This window comes from Notolepis coatsorum, assembly GCF_963971535.1.
Source record: "Notolepis coatsorum genome assembly, chromosome: 12".
NCBI classification, from domain to species: domain Eukaryota; kingdom Metazoa; phylum Chordata; class Actinopteri; order Aulopiformes; family Paralepididae; genus Notolepis; species Notolepis coatsorum.
In genome coordinates, this window is record NC_140176.1 from 27,865,937 (window position 1) to 27,886,514 (window position 20,578).

General features: G+C 43.3%; 1 protein-coding gene across 1 annotated transcript in view; it reads right to left on the reverse strand.

Moving 5' to 3' along the window:
* Positions 1-3,241: 3,241 nt before the first annotated feature.
* Positions 3,242-20,578, reverse strand: part of ghdc (GH3 domain containing) — a 63,539-nt gene continuing 46,202 nt past the window's right edge. Inside the window, exons 7-11 of the mRNA XM_084325785.1 lie at positions 19,909-19,921; positions 15,434-15,505; positions 8,101-8,234; positions 7,099-7,187; positions 3,242-3,528 (exon numbers count right to left, since the gene is read on the reverse strand). Coding sequence (XP_084181911.1) covers positions 3,307-3,528; positions 7,099-7,187; positions 8,101-8,234; positions 15,434-15,505; positions 19,909-19,921 — 530 coding nt within the window. The 3' untranslated portion in view covers positions 3,242-3,306. The remainder of the gene's footprint in view (positions 3,529-7,098; positions 7,188-8,100; positions 8,235-15,433; positions 15,506-19,908; positions 19,922-20,578) is intronic.

Below are 20,578 nucleotides of genomic sequence, written 5' to 3' on the forward strand. Positions count from 1 at the left end.
CATTTCCTGTATCCCCCCCACTATCTCTGTCCATTGTTCCCTCGTCGGTGCTTCTACTCTATACCACATTTTCGTCAATGCTTTCTTGGCTGCTACTAGTAATATCTTAATCAAGTATTTGTCTTCCCCCTGAATTCCTTCCTGTGTTAAGTTCCCTAAATACAATACTTGGCCTGTCTGGGGTATTTCATATCCTATTTCATTTATTATCTCTCCTATCTCTTCCCAATAGTTCTTTATTATCTGACATCCCCAGAATATGTGTGTGTGGTTTGCTATTTCCTGTCCACATTTTCTCCAGCATGGTTTCTGTGTTGGTGTATAGTTGCCCTGTATTTCTGGTGTTATAAAGAATCTAATTATGTTTTTCCACCCAAACTCCTCCATATCCTTGACCCCGTGGTTATGTTATACAATTCTTCTTCTGTTATCTCCGTTTCTAATTCGTTCTCCCACTTTTCCTTTATATATATGGTTGTGATGTCCTTGCTGTCCATTATTGCCTGATATAGTGCTGATATGCTTCCTTCTTATGCTTTTACCATTATCCTAATTATCCCATTCTGATCTTTGTCTAGTTTTATTTCCTTGTTGTAGTAGTCTCTAATCTGTAAATATCTAAAGTGGTCTCTATTCTCTAGTCCGAATCTTTCTTTCAATTTTTGTAGAGTTTGGATCTCCCCTCCTATCATTGTACATATTGCTGTTATGCCCCCCCTCTCCCATCTTTTAAACCCATGATCTTCTATCCCTGGTTTAAATTTGTTGTGTGTTATCCATCTCAGTATCTTGGTTTCTTTTTCTAGCTTGTATTTATTTACTATCTTGTTCCATATATTTATAGTGAATTTGGTAATTGGGTCTATTAGTTGTTCATTTCTTCTGTATAGCTCCCTGTCTCCTATTAGTGCCTGCACTTTGAGTCCCTCATTTTTTGTTTCTATGTCTTTCCATTTGGCTTCATAATTCTCGTTGCACCAACAATCCAACATGCTACTATTATCAGCTGTGCTGCGTAGTAGTAATCTTCTAAACTGGGTATTGCCATTCCTCCTTTCTCCTTTGGTAATTGTAGAGTCACATATCTGATCCTTGGCCTTCCCCCCCCCCCCCCCCCCCATATGAATCTTGATATCTGTTTATTCCATTCCCTGAATTGGCTTTGTGGTATTAATATAGGTAGAGCCTGAAATAGGTATAGTAACCTTGGTAATATATTCATCTTTATAATTTCGATCCTTGAGCTAAAATCTAGAGGCATTACTGTCCATCTTTCTAGGTCTCTCTTGATTTTCCGATTAATCTGTGTATAGTTTGCATCATATAGTCCCTCCACCCCTCTTGTAATATTCACCCCTAGGTATCTGATCCTGTCCATATCCCATTTAATCTTGTATTTTTCTTTGATCTCTGTCGTTGGGGTGTAGTTCAATGTTAAGGTCTGTCGGGAAGCTTGTGTCTGGTTGTCTGTCTCATATATATACTATCACATCATCTGCGAACAGTCCTAATTTATGTTCTGTTCCCCTTATCTCCACCCCTTTGATGTCCTCGGTCTGTCTAATTAGTTGAGCCAGTGGTTCGATGAATATATCGAAGAGCTTCGATATATTCATCGTACATTCATTTTTCATCAATCTAGCCTCACGTTACCAGTGGGGATCTGTCTGAACTCGAACAGGGAAAATACCGCCCCCTATCGTCTCTCCGGATGGTACTGCACCCCTTTGGATTGGATTGAATGAAACGCATGGAGAAAAAAAAAATCCTGCTTCCACATTTTACTTGTCAGACAAGTAACCCGAGACGATCGAAGTCATCGCCGACCACCAGAACAGCGGATAATGTGTGTGTCCAGTACCCAGCGTTGGATAAATAAACGCGATCAGGAATTGGAATAATCTTTTTGGAGAACATCTGATCTGAGGTAAGGAATCTATTTTACCAGTCTTGGGATAATCAGATATTTTTTCACAGATGTATCAACGTGGGCCGTGTGTGTGTGTGTGTGCTGATCAGGAAATAAGAATTTCTTTTTCAGCCCGCTTCCCTAGCGTGCATAAGTACACATACTATCGATAATCTAGCGTTTATTTGAAAACTATTCATAAATAGGCAGAAAAATTACAACGTTTTTTGTGTATTCCAGTATATTCCAGTAAAGGGCGATTATCACAGAATCTTCTGACATTTTCTGAAACCTTCAAGAAACAAGCGTTTTTCAAAATGGTATCAAATGGAAATGAACCGATAAAAAAAAAAAAAATCCGTTTCGACAATGTTGACTGTAAACAAGTAACTGATAAGCGACGGCCATATTAGACACAGCCATAATTTAAGATATAGTTTATGCGTTCACAAATATGAGAGCTCTATCATTGAAGTGGGTGGTGGCACGCAACAGGGTTCCGGGGCACCGGACCCTTGGCACTCAAAGTGTTAACAATTGTGTGTATTGAGCCATACTGTATTGTACCCATTCTGGAATCTGTTAAATAAAGTTTTCATTCATTCATTCATGACTAGTATTACGTACAGCCGAACACAAGCACCTCAACTGCTTTCTGCTTTAAAGAAATTTGACAAATTGTTTTATTTGATTATTCTCTCCTTTTTGATTTTGTTTATTTAAACTTTGTTCTCCACATCATTGCAAATGAGGGCAAGTCCTCAATGAAAAGGGTAATTGGTTCAAACAGAATCGGATCATATGAACCATGTCATACAGTGACAACATAGGGTTTTGAATGTAGCGTTTTGACACGATTAGCCCTGTTTTTAAATGAATGCTCTGGTTTCCCTAAACAAGGGTATAGGGCCTCAACACCACTATGAAAACGCGCCAGCGCCACCATGTGTTATACAGTATATACATATATAATTTAATTTAATTCTCTGCAGTGAAGGCTTCGTGCCAGCTTAGAAACGGACTCATCATTGTAATGCGTGATGCTCGGTCCTCTGTTCCACTGTGTGTGAGTGCATGTGCTTTCGTGTTCAACATAAAAATATTGTGCAACCTGTTTTTAAGTTGCAGGATATTACAACAAATGGCTTTCTTTATTGCAAATGATGTTTCCTCCAGGACAGGGGGCACAGCCCCCCTCTAGACCACCCCCTAGTTGACACTCAGACCCTCTCGACCACAGCCCCCTTCTAGACCACCCCCTAGTTGAGACTCAGGCAACCCCCTCTAGACCACCCCCTAGTTGAGACTCGGACTCTCGACCACAGCCCCCTCTAGACCACCCCCTAGTTGAGATATCAACACGAGCACACCATCTTGGTAGCTGTGGTCCCACCCCGTCAGGAAACTGTCTTCCCCAACAGGAAGTGGGCGTCATCCCTCCTGCGCAGCACCCGCTGCATCTTGAAGGTGTTTGGGGAGGAGCTGGAGGAGCTCATCATTCTGTCGCGGAGCTCCTTGAAGGCTCCCCCGGCAACCAGGTGCACTCTCATTGGCCCGATGCTGCCTTTGAGCCTGAAGGACCTGTAGACGGCCGAGTCACACTGGAGACACTGGTCCAACTGGAGGAGAGAAGATAAACAGAGTGAAGCAAAAAGAGAGGAAGACAAGAAAGAGACGGACACAGAGAGAGAGAGACAAAGAGACAGACACTGAGAGAGACCGAGATAGACAGAGAGAGGGGCGAAAGTGACTCAGGAGGTAGAGCAGTCGTCTGGCAATCCGGAGGTTCCCGGTTCGATTCCCGCTCCTCCCAAGCAGCGTGTCCTTGAGCAAGACACTTAACCCCTAATTGCTCCAGATGAGCAGGTTGGCACCTTGCATGGTTGCCTCCGCTGTTGGTGTGTGAATGTGTGAGTGAAAGGGTAAAATGTGAGTAACAAATTGTAAAGCGCTATATAAAAAAAGCAGCCATTTACCAAAGGGACAGACACAGTGAGAGAGAGAACAGTGAGAGAAATACTCGAGAATTCAGCCACAATTGGGCTCTATTGGGTATCAAAATAAATACATCAAAAGAGCAAAGATAATTCTTAATTTTCACAGAATGTACACATAATTCATGTACTAGGATACGATTTTAAGCATCTTTTTTTGTATATTAATTAACCCACAGATTGATTTGACCTATTGTGAGTTATGATAACTAAGCCATATGCGAGTTATAATTAAGCCATATTAGCAAGATAACGTGTCATTACGTATGTGTTATGATAATTACGCCATATTAGCAAGATGACGTTACGTAGGGTGACCATATTGTGATTTCCAAAAAAGAGGACACTGCCCCTTAAATACTTCGAAGCTTCGTTCGATGGGCATGGGATTCGAATGGGAAAATAATTTTTTTCCCCTGCAAAATCAACTCTGCCTCTCTTTGTTAACTACAACAAGCAATGCTGTTTGTTATTTAAGATGAGGTCGGACTCGGCACTGACAGATTTGTGTTCATTGTGCTGCTTTTATAAAGCCTCAAATGACGGCTTACAATATTTCATGAAAGCAAAGTGTTTCGTTTGTCTAAGATTTAAAAAGGTTTAAACTTTACAGCACTGACAATTCTCTATAGTATTTTTTATAGCGTCCCGACCCTAAGCCCGATGTCTTGATTAAGTCGAATTCTGCCTTTGTCTCCATTAACACATTGCCCGCCGGGCATTGTACCCAGTCTACCAGCGCTATAAGTCTATGGAGTGGCTCACCTTCTTTGCAGGGCTATAACTTTTTAAATTGTATTGCTATATTGACATTACTATGGCCCATTCAACATCGATTATCTATCGTTCAGGATGTGGGAACGTTATACTTTTTCATTCATACAAAAATACCTTCTAGAATATAAGTGTTTTTATTGTTTTCTGCAGTAATTCCTAGAACGTGAGTTATAGGCCTAAACGCATATATAGATTGCCGTTTCCCCCCTATACACGCTATATTAAAAAATGTAACTGTATATGATCGGTATATGTTATGCTTCAACATGCGTGGAGGAAAGGGGGGGGGGTTGTTTATAATTCCCCCGATCATCAGTAAATGCTTTATGTAGTATGGGTGGATATATTGATCAGATGGTTTGCAAACAAGGAAACTCACAATTGGGTTGAAAATAACGTTAGTGTCCTCTTACCGTGCGCCATTGAGACAGGCGGTGAAAGATCCCAGGTATACGATGTCGATCGCCTAGGTCCATTTCCGGTTTGTATGTCGCAATAAACGCCGAAATCATATCGATTATTAAGTTTAGAAAGCGATCCATTATGTACATTGTGTCTGTCGGGAGTCATGCAACTATATCTGACGGCCGGATGAATTTAATCGACGCACAGCCCCCATATCCTGTAGGTGAGTGTAACTCGCCCAACCATCCACCAGGCGGCGGTATTGAGCCGTTGTTGCCGTCACCTATAGGGTCCAGCTGGAGCGTCGCGGCTGTATATATGAAATATGAATGCCATGGCGAAAAAATTAAATATTGATCTAAATAACGCTGTACAGCGAGGTCTGGCGGTCAACGCATGGCGGGCAATAACGCTGTAAAGCGTTTCCGGCGGTGGATGTGTTAACTACATATAAATATTTATATAATTGTTTGCTTTATAGACTAAGGTTGCAACATAATTATGTAATGTAATTGGCCGACTCATTATTAATTTAATTAATTAATCCAATCCACTTTATTTATAGAGCACATTTAAAAACAACAAAGTTGAATAAAGTGCTGTACAAGTCCCACAACATAAATAAATAAATCAAAATAAATTTTGCCTAATTATAATTTTTTTAATATATATCTCGAAGCTTCAAATTCAAATCGAATCTCGGCCCTGAAGCTTCGGGAAAAAAAGATTCGAAGGTCAGCCCTACACTGCCCCCAGCCTCAAGATACTCGAAGTTTACCCAAAGAAGCTTTATCATTTTAATATAAAGTATGCCTCCTCTGTATGGATAGAAAATTATTATTTATATTATATAAAATAATATCTCTCTATAATAAAAGTTACTCGACATGCTTTATTATGCCTAAAGTAATCTCTCTGACAAATCTCACAAATAACTTAAAAATCAACCTATAACAAAATAATAGCTCTTTTCAAGTCTTACTGGACAAAATAAATAATCAAAACAATATAAATTAATGTTCTAAATAATGTCTCTTCTGTATTAGAAAATCCAGCTTTAAAAAATGTATCTTTTCAATGTAATTATAAAACGGTAACCTCACAAATATACAAATTTAAAAGTGCACTATGCAGTTTCGGATTTGTACATTTGCACAACTTGCTATTAGTGTACAAAACGAATGTATTACACACATAATCCTTAGAATGATTATATCATAAATCAAACCAACATCATTTTGAGGCATGTTTTTCTGTGTCCATGTGAGCTTTGAGATCTCCGGCACCTTTATTAGACATATGGTCAAGCTTTGCATGTGTTGCACTCCGCCTCCCATTTGTCTCGACCGGGATGGTAAATTGGGAATTTTCTCTGCAGTTCATCTGTAGTCTTGGGAATAGTCACACGCAACAGAGTACCGTAGTATTCGGTGCAGCGTGCCAGTCAATTTAAGCAAGCATAATGCTCCCGTGAAAAAATACTATGAAACCCGGACATTTTCATGAATTGGTCACCCTAACGTTACGTATGTGAGTTATGATAATTAAGCCATATTAGCAAGATAACGTTATGTACAGTATGTGAGTTATGATAACTAAGCCATATTAGCAAGATAACGTTACGTATGTGAATTATGATAACTAAGCCATATTAGCAAGATAACGTTACGTATGAATTATGATAACTAAGCCATATTAGCAAGATAACGTTACGTATGTGAATTATGATAACTAAGCCATATTAGCAAGATAAAGTTACGTATGCGAGTTATGATAACTAAGCCATATTAGCAAGATAACGTTATGTAGGTGAGTTATGATAACTAAGCCATATTGATGTAACACGAACTATACTAGATATAGACCAGTTCAATGTTTGTAAACCATAATGACGTTTTGGGGAGTCTCATATTGGTCTCTGGATGAAACCACGTGGCGTCCTGAAGACCTGTCCTTTCCTCCAGAATGTCCCTGGAGTTGAAGCGGGTCTAGTGCTCACTGGGTTAGTCTCACCTTATAGCGCTGCTGCTCCGTGAGGTTCCGCACTCCTCTGAGCTCCAGGAACACTTGGTAGTGAGGATCAGAGCCTCCTATTGAGTCTCCTGCAGAGGGTCACATTAATACACAGTGGGTACTTTTACATTATACAATATATATGTACAATACACGTTCATATTATGATGGTATTCAATATACTTGGGAGTATTCAATCATATACACATTTTGTAAAAAATCTGTGCATAATTTAATTGATGGGCTGCCAATGAAGACCATTTAGACTAAACCATTAGATCACATGGTCATCTTACAAAATGTGTGGTTGAGTCTACACGGTTCTCCTTCTTTAAGTCCATATCCCGACTGAAAAACTGGAATATTAACACGGGGACATGCCAATATTAGCTAGCTGGTATAAACAAAACACCTGATCACATTGACTTCTGTTTCCATAATGGAAGCACGGTTGCTATGTGCTGATGGAGAAGAAATAAACAGAAATTGTATAATTTAGTGTCGAATTGCTGAATCTTATAAACAAGTCACAGTAGAACAGTAATATTAAGTAACTTTCTTTTGAGTAAGATGAGACGTTATTGTCAGAAAGGAAAAAACATCTGCTATTTAAAATACATCCAATACATAAAATACATTCTCTTATCGGGACATGAATGATCTTATTTGGTCTATATATGGTCTTATATCTTATATGGTCTATATTTAATCCAGGATATTGGCTAGTATCTCAAATAGTAATGTGCATGTGAATGCACTCATTATGACACATACTCTGCTTTGCCACTTTCAATTGTAAGGATTGACCTGCATTCAAGTGAAAATTACTTTACTTAGAAACCCAATTTGACTAGCAATTTTAAGGATTCCACATTCTACATCAAAGGCCACAAGCTACTTGGAAGGTCAAAGAACCCTTGTAAAATACCGGTAATATAAAATGTGTTTATACATATTCCATCTAAAATCTCTCCAATTAGCCGTGAGGAAGTAGCTCTTTACCCAGAAGGCCGCTCTCGGCAGTGCAGTAGTCCACTAGATGAGCGGCAGGCCACTGGGCTGCGGCGTCCTTCAGAGCCCGGAGGAACATCTCCTCCGACACCTTCTCTCCTCTCACGCTCAGCATCTGTCCTCTCCTGGCAGGGAGGCAGGAAGGACAACCATGACGACACCACCCTGCGACAAGAAACCATGACGACACCACCCTGCGACAAGGAACCATGACGACACCACCCTGCGACAAGGAACCATGACAACACCACCCTGCGACAAGGAACCATGACGACACCACCCTGCGACAAGGAACCATGACGACACCACCCTGCGACAAGGAACCATGACGACACCACCCTGCGACAAGGAACCATGACAACACCACCCTGCGACAAGGAACCATGACGACACCACCCTGCGACAAGGAACCATGACAACACCACCCTGCGACAAGGAACCATGACAACACCACCCTGCGACAAGGAACCATGACGACACCACCCTGCGACAAGGAACCATGACGACACCACCCTGCGACAAGGAACCACGACAACAACACCCTGCGACAAGGAACCATGACGACACCACCCTGCGACAAGGAACCATGACGACACCACCCTGCGACAAGGAACCATGACGACACCACCCTGCGACAAGGAACCATGACGACACCACCCTGTGACAAGGAACCATGACAACACCACCCTGTGACAAGGAACCATGACAACACCACCCTGCGCCGCGTCAGGCGTCACACTACACCACTTTGAAAGAAGACATTCAGGCTCTGGTTTTGTCACATCTAGAGTACTTTCCGATCATATGGTCATCAGCAGCAAAAACACATACAGAAATTACAAATAGTTCAAAACAAGGCTGCCAGACTAGCTCTCCACTGCACTAATATTGGATAGAAATGTATCACATCTAATTATTTGTAAAGCCCGCAATCACAGGTTAATGTCCCCATGGGCTCCGGCTTTCGGTTGACAAACGCCTCCAATCTCGTGTTATTACTTTTCTCAGAAATGTTAATGTTGTAACAAAAAACAGTATTTTTACGATCAAATTGTTTACACAAGAAGAACATGACCATATGATCAGACAAGCCATGTCAGGCCATTTACTGGCACCTAAACCCAGGACAAATCTTCTGTGACTTACAGAGCTATCATGGAATGGAACTCCCTACCTGTGGAACAAATTACCTGCCGTCATCAGGGGCGCCTGCTCTGTCGAAGCTTTTAAATCCCTGCTTAAGACTCATCTTTTCTCTCTCTCCTTCAACCTACCTTGATCTCACCTGGTCGGGGACTGACCTTTAGATTAATCTGTGTAGTTTAGTTATGGTACAGGGTACTACATGGTACCACTGGGTAGTTTACTATAGGGTAGTTTAGTTAGGGTACAGGGTACTACATGGTACCACAGAGTACTACTTGGTACTGCATGGCATTACAGGGTACTACATGGCTTACATAGCTCTACATGGCACCACAGGGTACTACATGGCACTACAGGGTACTACAGGATACTACGGGGTACTACATGGCACTATGGGGTACTATAGGGTACTACATGGCACTACGGGGTACTACATGGCACTACAGGGTACTACATGTCTGCTCCTTTGCAGCACCACAAACATGGGAACTCTCTAACTCTTCCCCCCCCCCCTCTCCCCCCCCCCCTCCCTCCCCCTTCTCTCTGAGTACCCGTCTCCTGGCGCTGACCAAGGTGATGGATGCCTCGGGGTCCTGGCCAAGCTTGTAGTGACTGCTCTACATGCACCTCCGAGGCATTGGATCAGTTATTCACCGCCGTCTGTCCGTGGTCCTGTCAACTGATTAACAGACTGTTAACAGATTAACAGTCAACGCGGTTTCATTGCTGGGTTAAGTACTTCTATTCTATTCACATAATACGCTTACTTCATATATCTACTCCATTCACATATATGCCTACCACTTGTATCTATTGCTATGTCCGCCTACTACAATCTCATGAGCTGTCTAACGCCTGTCCCGTCTCCCTGTCTTCCTATGACTTGCTGTCCTGGAGTGTTGACCGGAGTGTTGGACGTCCCGTGACGAAGGCCGGGAGATTGCGACCCCCTCTGCGTGCCCCCCTGTCTTCGGAGGTCTCGTAGTGGTGACCGGAGTGCCGGATGTCCCGCGATGATGTCGGGAGTTCGCGACCCTCTCTGCGCCACCCCCCTTCCCCCTGTCTCCGGCTGTCCCTGAGCAACGACCGGAGTGTTGAATGTCCCGTGACTAAGACGGGGAGGACGTGACCCTCTTGTGCCGCCCCTGTGCCTCAAATAGATCCGCTATCAACTCTATCTTTAATCTTTCAAAATGTTCAGTTGCTATCGCTATTAGCTCTATCTTTAATTTTTCAAAATGTACAGTTGCTATTGCATGCACTCATCTGTGTCTCACCACACACATGAGTGCATGCTTACCAACTGTCCGTCTGCAACACTACTATCACCGACATCTAAGAAGGGAGATCCCCCCTTGAACGGCCCTTCTAAGGTTTCTCTCCTCCACATTGCCTGTGGAGCTTTTTTTCCCTATTGTTAGGTTTTAGTGAGTTTTTCCTTACCTTCGCGTGGGGTATGTCTGGGAGTGCTTGCATTCTTTCATTTATTTGCATTCATCTAAAAAATGTTTGGACCCTATGGTGTTCTTGTTCTGTTCTTGACTTATTGTTATGTTGTCTTCTTGACTTGTTTAAAGAAGACCTGTACGGCCCATGGGGACATTAACGTGTGTTGTCGGGCCCTATAAATAAATTTGATTTGATTTGATTTGATTTGAACTCATTGCCAAGCTACTTTGCTGAAATGGAATAAAAAAACACTTTCTACTGCTTTTGCTGTTTTGAACTACTTTCAAGAAAAAAATGTAATGGCATAGTGGTGAAAACCAATTGACCGTTTGTTAATTGTATTTATGTTGATGGCAGTGAGTGCTGCTCAGGAATCACTGTTTATTTTATACTTAATTTTAAGTATCGTGTACACTGTCATCCTTAACTGAATCTGATACCTCTTGAGCCCAAGCGGTGCGGTACCGGTACGAGATTGATATCACACCATCAATCCATCTCTACAGAATGTATGAATTAGTGTTGCGTTTTTTTCTCTCAAATGTAGCCAAGAGTAAATAACCTAACCCTGTCAAAACAGCAATCAAAGTGTATATTTTCAGCACTGTTTGTTTATGATTTTAAGTGTGAAATATGAGTTTATAGAAATCTCAGCGCATCGAGTCGGTAAAAGGCGCATATTGACGCAAGGACACGGTGCAACCTAACTTGAGTAGTCTTTTGAGAGAAGAGACCCAGGGCTTTTGAATTTCATAAAACTACACTTCCCAGCTCACGCCAGCCCCTGTCAATCATCTGACTTCTAGCGTGAACCATTTTTTTCTCTTTATTTTCGGGATCATATCTCACAGGTGGAACAAACCTGAACGTTATTGACATAAAATAGAACCTGTGAACGTCTAGCAAAAAAACGTGATGCAATCTGATGAAAAATGCAGGAGAAATTTACATTATAAAAAAGTAACTGTACTTACAGTAGATTTCATTCACGGTTTTTGCTGCCCTGTCAGGGGCGCCTGGTGGTACTAAATCCAGATTGACCTCTGCCATTTGAAAGAAAAGATTTGGCCCGATCCATAGATTTAGACTTGGCCATAATAAGGTAATTTATAGGCTTGATATTCTATATTCATATTTAAAATTACATGTGTCCAGATGGGAAAATGCAGTACTGTATCTACAAAACCCACTGTAAATCATCAGCCCTTTATTAATTTGCTTAGATAAAAAAAAAAAAAAAAAAATCTTAAAGAACATTTATATTCTCCTTTTGGTTCATTACAATTTACTCAAGCCTAGTAACAGACACACTATTTACATTCCCTGAGATCCATAGATGTCCCTAGATACCAAGAACATGCAAATGGGCCTTGTAGAAGTGGAGCAATCTTCCAATTACTTAGGTATGTATTTTTAGGCGAATTTCCTGAAAATATGGCTAGGGCTTAAGAGGTTAAGAGTGGATGAGATTGTTAAGGATGTTAATTATGTTGTTAATGATGTAATGACTTACGACTTGAATATTGTTGTATTGTTTTAAGTGTCGGACCCCAGGAAGAGTAGGGTTACCTCAATGTGCACAAGCTAATGGGGATCCTAAATAAACAAACACTGTAGGGGCGTCAGGCTTCACACTACACTGTAGGCGCGTCAGGCATCACACTACACCGTAGGGGCGTCAGGCTTCACACTACACTGTAGGGGCGTCAGGCATCACACTACACCGTAGGGGCGTCAGGCTTCACACTACACTGTAGGGGCGTCAGGCTTCACACTACACCGTAGGGGCGTCAGGCTTCACACTACACTGTAGGGGCGTCAGGCGTCACACTACACCGTAGGGGCGTCAGGTGTCACACTACATCGTAGGGGCGTCAGGCATCACACTACACCGTAGGGGCGTCAGGCTTCACACTACACCGTAGGGGCGTCAGGCTTCACACTACACTGTAGGGGCGTCAGGCATCACACTACATCGTAGGGGCGTCAGGCGTCACACTACACCGTAGGGGCGTCAGGTGTCACACTACATCGTAGGGGCGTCAGGCATCACACTACACCGTAGGGGCGTCAGGCTTCACACTACACCGTAGGGGCGTCAGGCTTCACACTACACTGTAGGGGCGTCAGGCATCACACTACATCGTAGGGGCGTCAGGCATCACACTACACCGTAGGGGCGTCAGGCTTCACACTACACCGTAGGGGAGTCAGGCTTCACACTACACCGTAGGGGCGTCAGGCTTCACACTACACTGTAGGGGCGTCAGGCTTCACACTACACTGTAGGCGCGTCAGGCTTCACACTACACTGTAGGCGCGTCAGGCATCACACTACACTGTAGGGGCGTCAGGCATCACACTACACCGTAGGGGCGTCAGGCTTCACACTACACCGTAGGGGCGTCAGGCATCACACTACACCGTAGGGGCGTCAGGCATCACACTACACCGTAGGGGCGTCAGGCATCACACTACACCTTAGGGGCGTCAGGCTTCACACTACACTGTAGGGGCGTCAGGCTTCACACTACACTGTAGGGGCATCAGGCGTCACACTACACTGTAGGGGCGTCAGGCTTCACACTACACCGTAGGGGCGTCAGGCTTCACACTACACCGTAGGGGCGTCAGGCTTCACACTACACTGTAGGGGCGTCAGACTTCACACTACACCGTAGGGGCGTCAGGCTTCACACTACACTGTAGGGGCGTCAGGCTTCACACTACACCGTAGGGGCGTCAGGCTTCACACTACACTGTAGGGGCGTCAGGCGTCACACTACACCGTAGGGGCGTCAGGTGTCACACTACATCGTAGGGGCGTCAGGCGTCACACTACACCGTAGGGGCGTCAGGCTTCACACTACACCGTAGGGGCGTCAGGCTTCACACTACACTGTAGGGGCGTCAGGCATCACACTACATCGTAGGGGCGTCAGGCGTCACACTACACCGTAGGGGCGTCAGGTGTCACACTACATCGTAGGGGCGTCAGGCATCACACTACACCGTAGGGGCGTCAGGCTTCACACTACACCGTAGGGGCGTCAGGCTTCACACTACACTGTAGGGGCGTCAGGCATCACACTACATCGTAGGGGCGTCAGGCATCACACTACACCGTAGGGGCGTCAGGCTTCACACTACACCGTAGGGGAGTCAGGCTTCACACTACACCGTAGGGGCGTCAGGCTTCACACTACACTGTAGGGGCGTCAGGCTTCACACTACACTGTAGGCGCGTCAGGCTTCACACTACACTGTAGGCGCGTCAGGCATCACACTACACTGTAGGGGCGTCAGGCATCACACTACACCGTAGGGGCGTCAGGCTTCACACTACACCGTAGGGGCGTCAGGCATCACACTACACCGTAGGGGCGTCAGGCATCACACTACACCGTAGGGGCGTCAGGCATCACACTACACCTTAGGGGCGTCAGGCTTCACACTACACTGTAGGGGCGTCAGGCTTCACACTACACTGTAGGGGCATCAGGCGTCACACTACACTGTAGGGGCGTCAGGCTTCACACTACACCGTAGGGGCGTCAGGCTTCACACTACACCGTAGGGGCGTCAGGCTTCACACTACACTGTAGGGGCGTCAGACTTCACACTACACCGTAGGGGCATCAGGCTTCACACTACACCGTAGGGGCATCAGGCTTCACACTACTCTGTAGGGGCATCAGGCTTCACACTACACCGTAGGGGCATCAGGCTTCACACTACTCTGTAGGGGCATCAGGCTTCACACTACTCTGTAGGGGCATCAGGCTTCACACTACACCGTAGGGGCGTCAGGCTTCACACTACACTGTAGGGGCGTCAGGCGTCACACTACACCATAGGGGCATCAGGCGTCACACTACACTGTAGGGGCGTCAGGCTTCACACTACACCGTAGGGGCGTCACATGACACCGTAGGGGCATCAGGCGTCACACTACACCGTAGGGACGTCAAGCGTCACACTACACCGTAGGGGCATCAGACGTCGCACTACACCGTAGGGACGTCAAGCGTCACATGACACCGTAGGGACGTCAAGCGACACTGTAGGGGCGTCAGGCGTCACACTACACTGTAGGGGTGGGAATTGTTGGGAATCTCACCATTCAATATGATTCTTAGGGTCACGATTCGATTCAATGTATAGATTTGATTCTTGTATGGAAGACAAAAATGTCACATGCTTGTGTCTGTTTCTGCACGAGGGCATGATGTGTGATCGAGCTGCAGTGGAAGAATCCAGAGATTCCTTATTGGTCTATTACCAGGTAGGTAGGTAGATGGCACACAGACCCAGACACACACAGACCCAGACACACGACACACACACACAAACAGACAAACGCACACAGACACACATACACAAACAGACAAACACACACACAGACATACACACAAACACACAGCACATCTAATGCTGCCAACAAAAAAAGATATTTACACACACACATACAGGAGAAGAATAACTCAGTCATCTGGTAATCCAGAGGTTCCCAGTTCGATTCCCGCTCCCCCCGGGCAGCGTGTCGAAGTGTCCTTGAGCAAGACACTTAACCCCTAACTGCTCCCGATGAGCAGCTTGGCACCTTGCATGGTTGCATGGTGTGTGAATGTGTGAGTGAATGGGTAAAATGTGAGGAACAAATTGTAAAGCACTCTGGATAAAAGTGCTATATAAACACCATTTTAATCAACCACATGTAGTTCTGTACCTGTATTGAAACTCTACAACTGGACACTGGTTGTGGAACCCCACCACTTTCACCACATCTCCAAGTCGGTATCTGTAACAGGATGAGACAAATACCTCAGATCAGCCTTGATGTGGCTAACAGCATCGACTGCAGCGGCTATTCTTCCTCAAACCGGTTCTGACTACATCACAGGCGCGATGGATCCATCCTACGTTTGCCCTCAGTTGACCGGCATCTAACCGTGCCCGCTCTACTTCAACTGGATCCGAGCGGTTCTCCTGCCCCCTGGGGAATGTGACTCCCATCTAAGGTTTCTCTCCTCCACATCGCCTGTGGTGCTTTTTCCCCTATTGCTAGGTTTTTAGTGAGTCGTTCATTGGGGAAAGTCTGGGAGTGTTGCATATTTGGATTTCATGGTGGTTTTTGTTCTTGATCATTTTATTCAGATTATGATGTCAAGCCTTACCGTTATCTACATGTAATTGTTTTCTATGATTCCAGATATAATGATACTCATTATATACTCATTATTACCTTAACCTGGTGGGGGCCTGGGAATGGGCCGCCATGCCCATGCACGAAAGTCACGCCACTTTGCGAGCGTCTAGTGGCTGCATTTTTCGCCAAACATATTATATACCGTTCGAAAGATCTATTTGTTGCCGTTCAGACCTCTGTTACTCTATTTCATTAGCACTAAATGTAATTTTCCTTTTTTGCATTAGTAACTTCAGAATGTTATCTTTCAAAAGAGACCAGGCTCATGCATGTGCTAGAAGTATAAAGCTAAGCTTTGCAAAAAAGTATGCAGTCCTCAAGTTCAAGTAAAAAAAAAAAAAAAATTCCGCCTAAAGGTACATGCTCAAGTAAATGGAAGATTGCTCCACTTCTACAAGCAGTGGCGGCCGGCCCATAGAGGGCGCTAGGGCACCGCCCCCCCTGGTGAAGAGAGAAGGAGAAGAAGAAATTGTGTTTTTGGATTTTAGATTTTGGACCCCTAAAAATAAAATAAACATGTTTAGAATTTATAATAATTACTTATTTTAAGTATGTTTGTGTTTAAAATGCACAATAAGGTTAATATAACAAATATAATCTCCCCCCTCGTTTGTGATTCACGTCACTGTCTCATAGAAATCGACCTACCTAAGGCGGCTGGGTGGCGCAGCGGACAAGGCGCTCGTCACCAAGGCAAGAGACACTGGTATCGAATCCAGCTGTCAGCGTTGCTTCCGGCTTGGCCGGCCGTCATACTGGCTCGATTGGCAGAGTCAGCGGGAGGGAAGCCGGTGGGTGGATCTGGGTCGTTGTGGACAGCGACTCCTACAGTTCGGTCGGGGCGCCTGCACAGCGAGGGAAGGATCTAAGAGAGGTAGTGTGACCTTCCACACGTTACACTCTCTCAGTGAGAGTCCGCGCTGCCAGGTTAAAATAAGTGGTGGGCTGGGTACACATGTGTCGGAGGAAGCATGTGATAGTCTCCGCCCTCCCAGACCGACGGTAGGGGGTAGAGTGCGCAACGACCAGGAAGGGGATTGGGAATTGGCATAACGACTAACATTGGGAGGGGAGAAAAATGGAAAAAGGGGGAAAAAGATAATAAAAAAATCGACCTACCTCTAAACCTGAGCGCTACACTTAACGCTCACTGAGTAGTCGTCACTGTGCGCAACGGGCCAATGTAAATGGATCAAGCAAATAAATGTAGCCTATCAAGGGTCATCAAATATGATCTATGGGGGCGCGGCTTTCTAGCACTCAAACAAAGCAACCAGTCACGCACTCAGTGGCCACTCTGTGTTGTCACTCACTCGTCACCAGTCTTGCTGTTTCGAGGAGCCGGGGAGTATTTTCATTTTCGATTTCAAAGGCCTAGCTTGCTAGCTACCATGGATAATTCTAATAGTTAGTATAGCATAGGTACATATAGTAAACTGTATATTGTATTGTATAGTAGTGTAGTGTACATGGGACCCAGTACCTTTTAATTCGTAAGCTTAACACTTACGAATCTCGTTATTAATCTTATTTTTTTTTATTAGCGATTTCCATACATTTTTCATCAATCTAGCCTCACGTTACCACTGGGTCTCTCTCTCTGAGCTCGAACAGGGAAAATACCACCCCCTATCGTCTCCCGGATGATAATGCACCCATTGGATTGGACTGAAACGCATGGGGAAAAGAAAATCCGGAATCCACATTTTACTTGTCAGCCGATTGCAGTCTTTGTGGTCCCTCAGAACAGCGTGGAATATGTGTTTCGAGCACCCAGCGTTGGATCAATAAACGCGATCGATATTTGGAATGGTGATCAGGAATTGGAATTATCTTTTTGGAGAACATCTGATCTGAGGTAAGGAATCTATTTTACCAGTCTTGGGGTAATCAGAGCTTTTTTCACAGATATATCAACGTGGGCCCTATATGTGTATGTGTGTGTGTGTGCTGATCAGGAAATAAGATAATCGATTTTTCAGCCCGCTTCTCTAGCGTGCATAAGTACACATATACTATCGATAATCTAGCGTTTATTTGAAAACGATTCATAAATAGGCCAAAAAATTACAACGTTTTTTGTGTATTCCAGTAAAGGGTGATTCCTGCAGAATACATTTTTTTTGGAAATTTCCAAAAACGAGTGTTTTTCAAAATGGTATAAAACGGAAATGTACAGATGAAAAAACAATCCGTTTCGACAATGTTGACTGCAAGCAAGTCATTGATAAGCAACGGGCGTATTAGACACATAGCCATAATTTTTTTTTCTTTTATTTCTTTATTACAGGAAAAGAATATTGAACATTTACAGTTGTAGATATTGTACATTTTCCATCTTTTTTCTTTTTTTCCCTCTCATTTCCCCTTCCCCTCCCTCATTCCCACCCCATCCCCCCCACACCGAGGTTGTTGACAAACACATCTGCAAAACATACAAACACATAGCATAGAACATAGCCATAATTTAAGATGTAGTTTATGCGTTTGCAAATGTGCTCGCCCTCTCATTGAATAGAGCGCTGGCACTCAAGCGCTAAATCGTGCGCCCCCTGCTGGCACTCAAAGTGTTAACATTGTATTGCATTTGATCTCAGGACTTGTATCAGGTCTATTTTATTATCTTCTATTTTGTTCTAATTACTTTTGCACAATCGAATGTAAGACCATATTTAGGTATTATTTTTGATGGCACACTGGGTAGTCTTTCTAATATAAGACAATTTTTTTTTCTTACGTTTATTTTCTACTAGGTATTACTGTGTTCATAATTGCTAATTGAAGCACCATATAATAAATGTTCTTTAAGTTTCAAGGTTGTTTATTTGTCACAACAAAATACAGAATACTTTATGATGAAATGCTTGTTTCTGTATGAGCCCCTGAGATTGTGCTACATACAGTAAAAAGAAAGTAAGTAAAAAAAAAGTTATTAAACAGTAAGTAAAGGAATGTTCAGTCAATATACAATTATATACAATACAGAGTATTGAGAGAGAATGAGTAACAGTTAGGTGTATAGTTTTTTAATTTTATTTCTTTAATTCGCCCTGTACACATTTGAGCATTTAAGAGCATACATGTTGCATATTATGAGAGTCCCACACCAGTGTTCTCAGTCGTTTACATGGAGAAATGGCACCACCGTCTGGGAAAATGCGGTATTGCACAACGGATATGATAAAAACATTGCGCCCCTACAACTTCACGTGTCACCGGCCGCCACTGTCTACAAGGTCTATTAGCATGTTATTGGTATCTAGGAACATCTAGGGACCTGGGGGTATGTATTCCCAGTGTCAGAAATATTGTGCCGGTGAATAACACCATGAAAACATTGAGGTTCTTCTAATTTCGCTCACTGAGTTCATTCACTACCTTCTTGAGATCAAGTGTACAAAATATCTAAGCAAATGAATAAAGGGAAGATGATTAAACAGAAGGATTTGTAGATACAGTAATAAATTATAATCCATTTGAATTATAAATTCATATTTGACCTTGAACTTGACCTTGACCTTATTATGGCCAAATCATACATCTATGGATAGGGGGAAAGCGCCTCTTTCCAGTGGCAGGGTTAAATCTGGATTTAGTCATTTCCTCATGCTTTTACGATAAAAGAGAGATAGAATTAGCATTTTTCTGATAAATTCTTATTTTCTGTAAATCTTAAAAAGATCGGTAAACAAACGTAGTGCTGAAAATATACACTTTGACTGCTGTTTTGATAGTTAAGGTCTTTACTCTTGGCTACATTTGAAAAATAAACAACATTAATGAATGCAGTCAGTATTGATCGATTTATGATAAAAACAGCAGGGTCCCCTTATAAGCTTAAGAGGTTAAGAGGTTAAACCTGTTTATTAGGGATGGGCATTGATTTTTTATTATTTATCTTTATTTTTTTCTGTTTTTCTTTGTGTTTTTTGTATGCTCGGTAGGGGTGTAACGGTACTTGTATTCGTCCCGCGACTTCACGGTACGACGAATACCTCTCATACAACACTATAGGTGAAACTAGGGTTGCACATTTTACAAATTTATGCTCAATATATTTACTTTACTTTACACTGGCTTACTTTGATATTTAACGTTGAATATTAAGCTTGTATTGCCAAATTTAGATGATGAATAAAACGTTGAAGCTTGTAAAGGCATGATGACAAGCGGACAGAACAAATGAACAACGTGCACTCTGCACTGGGCTGGACTCTACACGCACACACACACACCAACTGTCTTCCGTGGACTTTCCCTTGCAGCTGATCCGAGAGAAAAAAAAGACAAACGCACTACATACTTTTCCCGGACTGATCATCTGAGCTCCTCTCCAGTCGAGCTGCTGCGGTGTTCCAATCCAAAATATTGATAAATCCTCTGCCATTGTTGTGTAACTTGTCATCTCTTCTCTAGAGTCTTCTTTCTCTGCTTCACGTGAAGTTAAATCTACTCTAGAAGTGAAACTGAAACTGGGGGCGGTAGGCAATTAATTTACTCAGTGGATGCTTGAACACAGAATGACACTGGTATCACTGACTACCGCGGAAGGCCTAGGTGGAACTAAGGCTGCGGTTACACTAAAGGAAAACAATAACGTTTTCATTTTCACTTTTCAGAACGTTGCGTTATGGCAGTCAGGTTAGACGTCGTTTGTCTCCTGTA